This window comes from Nerophis lumbriciformis, linkage group LG18 (assembly GCF_033978685.3).
Source record: "Nerophis lumbriciformis linkage group LG18, RoL_Nlum_v2.1, whole genome shotgun sequence".
NCBI lineage: Eukaryota > Metazoa > Chordata > Actinopteri > Syngnathiformes > Syngnathidae > Nerophis > Nerophis lumbriciformis.
The window spans coordinates 7573987-7586598 of record NC_084565.2 but is presented as its reverse complement, the minus strand read 5'-3'; the positions used below and the strand labels follow the sequence as shown (position 1 = coordinate 7586598).

Genomic DNA, 12612 nt, shown 5'->3' with positions numbered 1-12612 from the left:
CTGGTAGCCCTTCGCATTAATCAGTACCCAAGAAGTAGTTTTTGGTTTCAAAAAGGTTGGTGACCCCTGTGCTAGGGCATCAAATCAGTGTCAGTTGAGTCGGTCCATAGGTTGCCTGTAGGGATTTTTAATGTCCAGCAGATGTCAGTATTTAGTCACACAGTATCGACACAGTATCAATACAGTTTTGCAATGTGTCGAAACGCTTCATGACGCCTCATCAACCCATCACTAGAGTATTCTGTCAAGATGTGTTGTTGACGAACCCCAAGATGCAGAGATGGCGGCAGGCTTGGTACAGGAAAACATGGTTTTAATGTTCAAAAATAAGAAAAGGAAAACACGAACCAGAAACCAGGAAGCAGGATCCAGGGAATAGCTTAACACACACAGCTAGCAACGACAGCAAACAACGACACGACAATACTCCAACCCCGAGTGGAGGACAAAGCAGGTTTAAATAGTAGCTGGCTGATTGACACCAGGTGTGGCCCGGTGCCAATCAGCCACAGCTGAGGGGAAAAAGCACTCAGAGAGACAATCAGGGAATAACCAAAATAAGAGTGCTGACAGGAAACAAAGACAAACGCAGAGGAAAAACTAAGACATAGTCAAACTGTCAGGGACAAGCCTGACACAACGTAAACAAAAACAGAATGCTGGACGACAGCAAAGACTTACTGTGGAGCAGAGATGGCGTCCACAAAGTACATCCGTACATGACATGACAATCAACAATGTCCCCACAAAGAAGGATAGCGTCCGCACTACTTAGATAGTCTCGATTGCGAAAACAAAGCAGGTGCGGAGAAAAGCGCTCAGGGGAAGACATGAAACTGCAACAGGAAAATACCAACAAAACAGGAAAAAACACCAAAATTGGAGAGCAGGACAAGGGCTAAAACACTACACACTAGGAAACACCAAAAACCTCAAAATAAGTCAGGGTGTGATGTGACAGGTGGTGACAGTACACCTACTTTGAGACAAGAGCTATAGTGATGCATGCTTGGTTATGCTTTAAATTCATATCCAACAATTGTGAGAACGACTTTTTAATTGTCAATATCGGCTACTGAGTTTCATTTTTTTTTATGATTTCTGCTTGTGGTGTGCCTCAGGATTTTTTTCAATAAAAAATATGTGCCTTGGCTCATAAAAGGTTGAAAAACACCGATGTAGACCACAAGGAAGTGTTTTGCATTTAGAAAAAAAATAATAATAACATGACTCCTTTAATGCGCCCTATAATTTGATGCGCCTAATATATGAAAAAAGATCAAAAATAGACCATTCATCGGCGGTGCGCCTTATAATCCGGTGCGCCCTATGGTCCGGAAAATACGGTATGTGTTCCTGTCTAACAGAAGGATTGTGAATGATAGGCAACATTCCAGAATAAGTGCAGTTCCCCTAGTTCAGGGGTCGGCAACCCGCGGCTCTAGAGCCGCATGCGGCTCTTTAGCGCCGCCCTAGTGGCTCTCTGGAGCTTTTTCAAAAATGTATGAAAAATAGAAAAAGATGAGGGGAAAAAAATATATTTTTTGTGTTAATATGGTTTCTGTAGAAGGACAAACATGACACAAACCTCCCTAATTGTTATAAAGCACACTGTTTATATTAAACATGCTTCACTGATTCAAGTATTTGGCGAGCGCCGTTTTGTCCTACTAATTTTGGCGGTCCTTGAACTCACCGTAGTTTGTTTATATGTATAACCTTCTCCGACTTTCTAGGACGTGTTTTATGCCACTTCTTTTTCTGTCTCATTTTGTCCACCAACCTTTTAATGTTGTGCGTGAATGCACAAAGGTGAGTTTTGTTGATGTTATTGACTTGTGTGGAGTGCTAATCAGACATATTTGGTCACTGCATGACTGCAAGCTAATCGATGCTAACATGCTATTTAGGCTAGCTATATGTACATATTGCATCATTATGCCTCATTTGTAGCTATATTTGAGCTCATTTAGTTTCCTTTAAGTCCTCTTAATTCAGTTTATATCTCATGACACACTATCTGTATGTAATATGGCTTTTAATTTTTTGCGGCTCCAGACAGATTAGTTTTTTGTATTTTTGGTCCAATATGGCTCTTTCAACATTTTGGGTTGCCGACCCCCGCCCTACAGGGGTCGGCAACCCGCGGCTCCGGCATGCAGCTCTTTGATCACTCTGTTGCGGCTCAGCTGCATACTTGCCGACCCTCCCGATTTTCCCGGGAGATTTCCAGATTTCGGTGCCTCTCGCAGAAAACTTCCGGGATTAATATTCTCCGATTTCCACCCTAACAATAATAATAAGGGCGTGCCATGATGGTGCAGCATTTCGCGCCCTCAACAATCTGTATAAACAGCGTGCCAGCCCAGCCTTTTGTTGAGTGCATCTTTTACTTGCACACGCAAGTGACAGCAAGGTATACTTGGTCAACAGCCACACAGGTTACACTGACGGTGGCGGTATAAAACAGCTTTAAGAATCTTACTAATAATGCGCCACACTGTGAACCCACACCAAACAAGAAGGACAAACACATTTCGGGAGAACATCTGCACCTTAACACAACATAAACACAACAGAAAAATACCCAGAATCTCATGCAGCCCTGACTCTTCCGGGCTACATTATACACCCCTGCTACCACCAAACCCCGCCCCCACCCCAACCCTGCTCCCCCACACATCAACAACCCCCCCCCCCCAGTGCGTCGGTTGAGGTGGGCGGGGTTTGGTAGCGGGGGTGTATAATGTAGCCCGGAAGAGTTAGGGCTGCATGGGATTCTGGGTATTTGTTCTGTTGTGTTTATGTTGTGTTACGGTGCAGATGTTCTCCCGAAATGTGTTTGTCATTCTTGTTTGGTGTGGGTTCACAGTGTGGCGCATTATTAGTAAGAGTGTTAAAGTTTTTTATACCACCACCGTCAGTGTAACCTGTGTGGTTGTTGACCAAGTATGTCTTGCTGTCACTTACATGAGCAAGCAGAAGCCCCATATGACGTGTGGCTGGGCCGGCACACTGGTTGTAGTGGGCGCTACATGTTGTACCTTCACAGCACGTTTGAGAGAATGATTGCCCTGAAATTTGTAGTCTGCCGGAAAAGTCGGGAAGGTTAACAAGTATGACGCTGTCAAGCGCCATTCATATAAAACTTGCGGGCTACACTAACATTCAATTTTCATATTAAGGTGTGGGCCGCGTGTCTGAGACCCTTGGTTTATACATAGCACAAAGCAAGAAAAAAAAACTTTGTATGCAGTGTTATTTCATTTTAATTTTCAAAAGAGTTTTGTGGCTCCCATTGTTTTCTTTAATTTGTGAAACTGGTCAAAATGGCTCTTTGAGTGGTAAAGGTTGCCGACCCCTGCCCTAGTTGAATGTCAAAAATGTGTCGACAGGCAGCAAAGTGGTCTTTATTTGGAGAAGTGGCCCTCATCACCCCCGCACTTTAAAATTGATGAGGCTCCCGGTGGACAGACACAGCCCCGCACTCCTGTGTTACGAGACAGAAGATTTAAGATGAAAAGATGATGCACATCCTTGACCTACACAGGGAATGAAGGTGCGCTGGACTGGAGAGGCGGCCTCACATTAACCGCACAGCAGTCGGAGATTTACGGTCACATTCAATTTACACTCATGCCCACCGAGTCACTAAAAAGGTTCATCAAGCCACGTCTGCTTGTTGCCGTGCCCGCGACGTCACACTGACCCAAAAAGGTCACCACCTCATCACTTCACCCTCAAAGACATCCGTGTGAAATTCTTGATCTCTGGCCAAGCTTTGAAGAGGTCCCAGCAACCTTTGACCTTTGAGGGCGGCAAGTTCTAACCAGCTCGGCGGCAGGCATCGATCATTGGCGGGGTGTGCGAGAACAGGACGTCATATGGCGGGGGGATAAGAACCTTGGAAACGTCTCTCAGCAGCAGTGACCCACTTCTGACAAACTTTTTCCACACAAAACGGAGCAAATGTTGTGTCGCAAAGCCTGAATGTTCCCTCAGATCGGTCAAGACAAACCGCTCAACACATACTTGCCAACCTATATATGTATATATATATACATATATATATATACATATATATATATATATACATATATATATACATATATATATATACATATATATATATATATATACATATATATATATATACATATATATATACATATATACATATATATACATATATATACATATATATATATACATATATATATATATATACATATATATATATATATATATATATATATACATATATATATATATATATATGTATATATATATATACATATATATATACATATATATATATATACATATATATATATATACATATATAAACATATATATATATATATATATATATATATATATATATATATATATATATATATATAAATAAATAAAAGAAATACTTGAATTTCAGTGTTCATTTATTTACTCATATACACACACATAACACTCATCTACTCATTGTTGAGTTTAGGGTTGAATTGTCCATCCTTGTTCTATTTGTCACTATTTTTCTAACCATGCTGAACGCCCTCTCTGATGATGCATTGCTGTGTGGCACTCAAAAAGTGCTTTCATCAAATGCACTAGATGGCATCATTGTCCTGTTTAAGAGTGTCACAACATTGCTGTTTACGGCAGACAAACTGCTTTACAGTAGACGAAAACTTGACTGCTGTTGTTGTGTGTTGTTACCGCGCTGGGAGGATGTTAATGAAACTGCCTAACAATAAACCCACATAAGAAATTTAAGAACTCGCCCTCGATCATTCTACAGTTATAACGTCATTGGGCAGGTACGCTGTTTATATTGTGTGCCTGAATTTCGGGAAATTTTCGGGAGAAAATTTGTCCCGGGAGATTTTCGGGAGAGGCGCTGAATTTCGGGAGTCTCCCGGAAAATCCGGGAGGGTTGGCAAGTATGGGATACACCAACACACAATGCAGAAAGTGTGATGTTCGCCTTTGTTTTACAGACGACAGGGACTGTTTTTAGGACTTTCACCACCAATGAAAGTCTTCATGACCAATGTCATGAAAAGAAAAAAAAGAGGGGGAAAAAGCGTTTTTTTAAGAGTTTTATCTTGTTTCATATTTTTTATGTTTGTAACAGATGACTTCATAAAAATATAACTAATGTGTGATTATTATTAATGGTATATACCGTTATGGGGATAAGTAAGCAATCAATCCTGCAAATGAACCCTTAGTTGTTCAGACAACGTGAGAACAAATACAGAAATTATCATCAAAGCCCAATGTTGCAATATTACAACATTTCTCTAAAAACATACATAAACATTTATTTTTTTAAACTCTTCAATTACTGCATCAAATGCCTCCTACAACAACATCTGAAAGGTCAATCTTTTTTTTTTTTAGGTTTTTCTATATTTGGCTCTTACAGGGTTAAGGTCTCTTGTTTTCATGTTAGCATTTCAGCTAGCAAGTTAACGCCAATTGGTCGCCGTCATTTTAGCAAAGTGTGGTTATCAATCACGGTTTTTCAATTAATTTGCTTTAATACGCTAGTGCTAACCGCAGCATCTGAAACCGATGCAAAAGGGTGACCGCTCTTGTAACACATGCATATGGCGATTATCGAGGCTGGAAAACTTACCGACTTCATTTTCATTTATTGTCCGGGTTAATTGACTTATCGAATATCGGCCGAGGCCTACAAAAAAATGCTTACTTCCACTATCACTTACATACCTTCATGGCGCAGTAGTCAAAGAAGCCCGTCTCTGAAAAAATGGCCACCAGCACCATCTGTAAAAAGAAGATACACATTTATTCAAAAGGACATTTTAGAGTGTGTTGTAAGCAGAGAGTCACTGAAAGGATTGAAGCTCCAATCAGCAAATAGAACGCTCCTTTTCTCTGACTAGTGCCACGATGTGGCGTCCATGGTGTGGGGCTTCTTCACTGTTTCACAGGAGTGTGTGCTATTTTGCAACAAATGTTCTGCAAACATTGCACGAGGAGGGGAAAAAACATTGCGCTTCGACTCATCAAACCTCATCAGCCACCTGCTACGACTGTGTTTCGAAAACATACCGACGCCTGCTGCTAAAGACGCTTCCCCCAAGAAAGGCCCACGTTATGCATCAGCGATCTATGATTTCATCATGACATTGATGGCCCTCAGACCAGACCTTCACCATCGCTAAAGATACTTTGTGGGACACATCTACAGGTACACTTATTCAGTCTTTTATGCCTCCAGCTGTGCACAAATCTACAGTTAAATCTATCCATCCATCCATTTTCTACCGCTTGTCCCTTACAGTTTTAAAGGGGAACATTATCACCAGACCTATGTAAGCGTCAATATATACCTTGATGTTGCAGAAAAAAGACCATATATTTTTATAACCGATTTCCGAACTCTAAATGGGTGAATTTTGGCGAATTAAACGCCTTTCTATTATTCGTCACATCGGGAAGCAATCCGCCATTTTCTCACTTGCGTCGGTGTGTTGTCGGAGGGTGTAACAACACGAACAGGGACGGATTCAAGTTGCACCAGTGGCCCAAAGATGCCAAAGTGGCAAGAAATTGGACGAAATTTGTTCAAAATACGAGGCTGTGGGGAAAGCCGACGAAATGGTCAGTCGTTTGTTCCGCACACTTTACCGACGAAAGCTATGCTACGACAGAGATGGCAAGAATGTGTGGATATCCTGCGACACTCAAAGCAGATGCATTTCCAACCATAAAGACCCTATCTTCCCTGGCCTGCTGACATCAACTCCAAAACTGGACAGATCAGCTTTCAGGAAAAGAGAGCGGATGAGGGTATGTCTACAGAATATATTAATTGATGAAAACTGTATTCATTACGCGCGGTTTTACGTAAATGATTATACATAAACTGTGTTTACCAATAATTTAGCTTAAAAACATTTATTTTTTTCAATCATTCGAGTACATTCGGGTAGTCTTGTGTAATGCAGTATTTTGTGTCTATTTAGGTATGATTAACCTGAATGCTGAAATCGTGGAAAAATATATGTTCTTAGCGCGCCTGAAATGGGCTGTCTGCACTCTCAAAGTGCATGTTGTTGCCAAATGTATTTCATATGCTGTAAACCTAGTTCATAGTTGTTAGTTTCCTTTAATGCCAAACACATACCAATCGTTGGTTAGAAGGCGATCGCCGAATTCGTCCTCGCTTTCTCCCGTGTCGCTGGCTGTTGTGTCGTTTTCGTGGGTTTCGCTTGCATATGGTTCAAACCGATATGGCTCAATAGCTTCAGTTTCTTCTTCAATTTGGTTTTCGCTACCTGCCTCCACACTACAACCATCCGTTTCAATACATGCGTAATCTGTTGAATCGCTTAAGTGCCGAAATCCGAGTCTGAATCCGAGCTAATGTCGCTATAGCTTGCTGTTCTTTCCGCCATGTTTGTTTGTGTTGGCTTCACTATGTGACGTCACAGGAAAATGGACGGGTGTATATAACGATGGTTAAAATCAGGCACTTTGAAGCTTTTTTTAGGGATATTGCGTGATGGGCAAAATTTTGAAAAAAACTTCGAAAAATATATTAAGCCACTGGGAACTGATTTTTAATGGTTTTAACCCTTCTGAAATTGTGATAATGTTCCCCTTTAAAATAATATTCCATATTTCTCGGATTATAAGTCGCTCCAGAGTATAAATTGCACCGGCCGAAAATGCATAATAAAGAAGGAAAAAAACATAAGTCGCACTAGAGCAGGGGTGTCAAACTCAAATACAGAGTGGGCCAATATTTAAAACTGAACAAAGCCGCGGGCCAAGGTTGAACAAATTAACTTTTTAATAGGGACCCAAACAAGCTTTGCATTGAATATTGAACAAGCAAGGCTTATATAACCTTATAGTGACATGCAAAATCCAGTTTCAAAGATCTGTTGTGTAGGACTAGATTTTACAATCCCCTAATGCATACTTGAGACACCTATGCGACTTTGTGGGATGGTCAAGTGAGTGAAGGCATCCTCTGGGTTATCAAGTGGGCGCCCCCCTTCCTCAGTGTTTCGCTGATAGGCCCACGACACCTCCAGAGGGTTCAGCAGTGAGTCCCAGCGTCCCAGGATCACTCCCTAGATGCCATCACTCACTTGAAAGCCCAGGTGGAGTCCCTTCGTTTGACCAACAGCCACTGACTCCCCTTTTCAGCGGCTTTTGAGAGGTCTTTGACTGCCTGCCGGTGGGCCTTCCCTCGCGCTCCCATTTCCCTGAGGAGCCTGGATGTTGAGGTGGCCACGAACCCTCTGCAGCCTACTTCCACTGGGCGTACCCTCGCTTTCCAGCCTTGTTGTTGCGCATCGGCTGCAAGCTCAGTGTACCTCAACTTCTTGCGCTCGTAGGCCTCCTCCATTGCACTCTCCCAGGGCACCGTGAGCTCTATGATGTACACGAGCCTGAGCGAAGCTGACCACAGAACAAGATCTGGCCGCAGGTTGGTGGACGCAATCTCAACTGGGAAGCAGAGTCTCTGGCCCAGGTCTGCCAGCAGTTTCCAGTCCCGTACCCCGCCTAACTGTCCAGTGTCTGGTCTTGTGGGGGTGAGGTTGGCTTGACCCTCGCCCTCCCGGACAAATGTTGTTGCTTGCCAACGGGATGACGGGGGAGGAAGGGCATTGACACTTGTCCGTCGACTGTCAATGCACCGGCCGAAAATGCATAATAAAGAAGGAAAAAAACATAAGTCGCACTAGAGCAGGGGTGTCAAACTCAAATACAGAGTGGGCCAATATTTAAAACTGAACAAAGCCGCGGGCCAAGGTTGAACAAATTAACTTTTTAATAGGGACCCAAACAAGCTTTGCATTGAATATTGAACAAGCAAGGCTTATATAACTTTATAGTGACATGCAAAATCCAGTTTCAAATAATAATAATTATAACTAAAAAATATCAATGGCATATCAAATACAATTTAAATAAAAATGTAATGCCTCTTTTCTATTTGCAGCCTTCTGAGGTAAATGTCAACATTAACTTTTTCCACAGGCTAATAAATTAGGAAATAGAATAACAATGAATAAACCAACCATTCAGGACTTTAAACTGCTCAGTTTGCAACACACTGATCTAATCTGATGTGCCCAAGCCAGATACCTGCCATCTTTTCTTGGATGCTAGCTCATTAATGTCGGGGCTCAGGCTTTGAGCTGAGGCAACCTTCATTATCGAACAAAGTTGTTCATCAGTCATTATATCTCATAGTCCACCCGGACCACAGTCTTGGGGGCGTGCTTTAAAGGCACTGCGTTTATCGTCCTCCACGAGCTGTCGTCACGTCTGCTTTTCATCCATTCCGACAACGTGACTGCCCGATCACAAAAAATGTGCGACTTCAGCACGCACACACATATAAATGCAATGCATACTACTGAAAGTAGCTTACCACCACCAGGTATGAATGATTGATGGGTTCTACATGTAAAGCGACTTTGGGTACTTAGAAAAGCGCGATATAAATCCCAGTTATTATTATTATTATTATTATTATTACTTGGCCAACAGCGTTACAGGTTACACTGACGGTGCCCGTATAAATAACTTTAACAATGTTAGAAATATGCGCCACACTGTGAACCCACACCAAACAAGAATGACAAACACATTTCGGGAGCACATCCGCACCGTAACACAACGTAAACACAACAAAACAAATACCCAGAATCCCATGCAGCCCTAACTCTTCCGGGCTGCAATATACACCCCCGCTACCACCAAACCCCCCCGTGCGTCGGTTGAGGTGGGCGGGGTTGGGGGGGGCCGGGGGGGAGTGGATTGTTCTCCACTCTGCATCTGAGTCCTATTTTTGACCAAGTCCTGACACTGGCTTGCTACTTTATCTCTCAAAATGGCTCGGCAATCTTCGTTATATTGACACTATGTTGATCATATCTATTTATTAGACTTTTGGTGTCATAAATCAGATATTTATGATAATAGCTTCAATATAGGAGCAACTTTTTTCCCATTATTCTAGTACTTTAACTGCATGTTCAGAGAGGCTACTGGTCAGACTGGTTTTGCCTGTAAAAGCTAAAGCAGTTACTGCATACTTGCCAACCTTGAGACCTCCAATTTCGGGAGGTGGGGGGTGGGGGCGGGGGGCGTGGTTAAGAGGGGAGGAGTATATTTACAGCTAGAATTCACCAAGTCAAGTATTTTATATATATATATATATATATATATCCCCGCGACCCCGAAGGGAATAAGCGGTAGAAAATGGATGGATGGATATATATATATATATATATATATATATATATATATAAAAGAAATAATTGACTATCAGTGAATTCTAGCTATAAATATATATTTATTTTATTTTATTATATATATATATATATATATATATATATATATATATATATATATATATATATATATATATATATATAATAAAATAAATACTTGAATTTCAGTGTTCATTTATTTACACATATACACACACATAACACTCATCTACTCATTGTTGAGTTGATGGTTGATGGTTGAATTGTCCATCCTTGTTCTATTCTCTGTCACTATCTTTCTAACCATGCTGAACAGCCTCTCTGATGATGCATTGCTGTGTGGCACGCACAAAAGTGCTTTCATCAAATGCACTAGATGGCAGTATTGTCCTGTTTAAGAGTGTCACAACATTGCTGTTTACGGCAGACAAACTGCTTTACTGTAGACGTTGTTTATATTGTGGGAAAGCGGACTCAGGTCCGCATGGAGCTGGAGGGGGCGTGGCCTCCAGCTCCGCCTGAATTTAGGGAGATTTTCGGGAGAAAATTTGTCCCGGGAGGTTTTCGGGAGAGGCGCTGAATTTCGGGAGTCTCCCGGAAAATCCGGGAGGGTTGGCAAGTATGAGTTACTGTTAAACGTCACAGACGCCTCAGCCTGCTCCAAGGAACCATCATGCATTGATTCAGCCTACAGGGTCTAATTCTAGCGTATTTTAGCTGCATAGGCGCTCTCCAGGTTCACACCTGGCCAGGCAGGACATGTTTGTATCCATGGAGACAAAGTTTAACAATCAATTTTTTTTTTTTACCACACATTCAAAGGAATGATAATTGAGATGGCGTGGTCATTTCCTCACCATGCCAAAGAGGAGAGCCAGAGTCTCGTAGTCGATCCATTCCACCACCGTGACCAGACTGGGTCTCTGCAGGGCGAAAAGCAAACTATTAACTACGCATGCCGTCTTTTTCGCGACGTCAAACACGGACTTACGTCGCCAATGATGGCCAGAGCTGCCAAGGCGGCCAATGATCCCAACATGGCCGCCAGAGTGCGATGGACGATCTGAAAAGTGCCAAAAAAAATGACGCGTTTTTTAAAACTGTAACAAAATGTCCAAACTGTAAAGATAAAGCAAGAAAAAAAAACATCCACAAATAGAACATTTTGTGTGCACATTTGAAAACAAAGGAATACTAGAAATCGACCAATGTGGCTAATATCGTAGTCAAGAAGGATAATACCTGATATTTGCAGTAAAAATTGTTTAAACATGAATAGTATGTGTCAGTAAACAGCTGGACCAGGCTTTAAAGGCCTACTGAAAGCCACTACTACCGACCACGCAGTCTGATAGTCTATACATCAATGATGAAATCTTAACATGGCAACACATGCCAATACGGCCGGGTTAGCTTACTAAAGTGCAATTTTAAATTTCGCGCGAAATATCCTGCTGAAAACGTCTCGGTATGATGACGCCTGCGCGTGACATCACGGATTGTAGAGGACATTTTGGGACAGCATGGTGGCCAGCTATTAAGTCGTCTGTTTTCATCGCAAAATTCCACAGTATTCTGGACATCTGTGTTGGTGAATCTTTTGCAATTTGTTCAATGAACAATGGAGACAGCAAAGAAGAAAGCTGTAGGTGGGAAGCGGTGTATTGCGGCAGGTGAATGCACCCCTTGACTGTTGTGCCGGATAACACAGCCGGTGTTTCATTGTTTACATTCCCGGAAGATGACAGTCAAGCTTTACCATTGGCCTGTGGAGAACTGGGACAACAGAGACTCTTACCAGGGGGACTTTGAGTTGGATGCGCAGACGCGGTACCGTGAGTACGCATGCAGCTGCGGCTTCCAAACATTTGATCGCTTGCCCGTACATGCATGCCGCTATGTGCATGTCACGTACGTAACTTTGGGTAAATATATGTGCTGTATGAACTTTGGGGAGGTGAACGGTACTTTGGGCTGTGGGATTGAGTGTGTTGTGCAGGTGTTTGAGTTGTATTGGCGGGTTATATGGACGGGAGGGGGGAGGTGTTTGTTATGCGGGATTAATTTGTGGCATATTAAATATAAGCCTGGTTGTGTTGTGGCTAATAGAGTATATATTATTTACTGTTTTAGTCATTCCCAGCTGAATATCAGGTCTCACAGCATCTTCCCTATCTGAATCGCCCACTGCCCTCTAGTCCTTCACTCTCACTTTCCTCATGCACAAATCTTTCATCCTCGCTCAAATTAATGGGGAAATCGTCGCTTTCTCGGTCCGAATGGCTCTCGCTGCTGGTGGCCATGATTGTAAACAATGTGCAGATGTGAGGAGCTCCACAACCTGTGA

At 42.2% G+C, this 12612-nt stretch overlaps 1 protein-coding gene across 1 annotated transcript in view; it reads right to left on the bottom strand.

Annotated features, from left to right (window-relative positions):
- Positions 1 to 12612, bottom strand: part of oca2 (oculocutaneous albinism II) — a 185120-nt gene that overhangs the window by 106705 nt on the left and 65803 nt on the right. Inside the window, exons 10-12 of the mRNA XM_061977567.1 lie at positions 11257 to 11328; positions 11123 to 11188; positions 5734 to 5790 (exon numbers count right to left, since the gene is read on the bottom strand). Coding sequence (XP_061833551.1) covers positions 5734 to 5790; positions 11123 to 11188; positions 11257 to 11328 — 195 coding nt within the window. The remainder of the gene's footprint in view (positions 1 to 5733; positions 5791 to 11122; positions 11189 to 11256; positions 11329 to 12612) is intronic.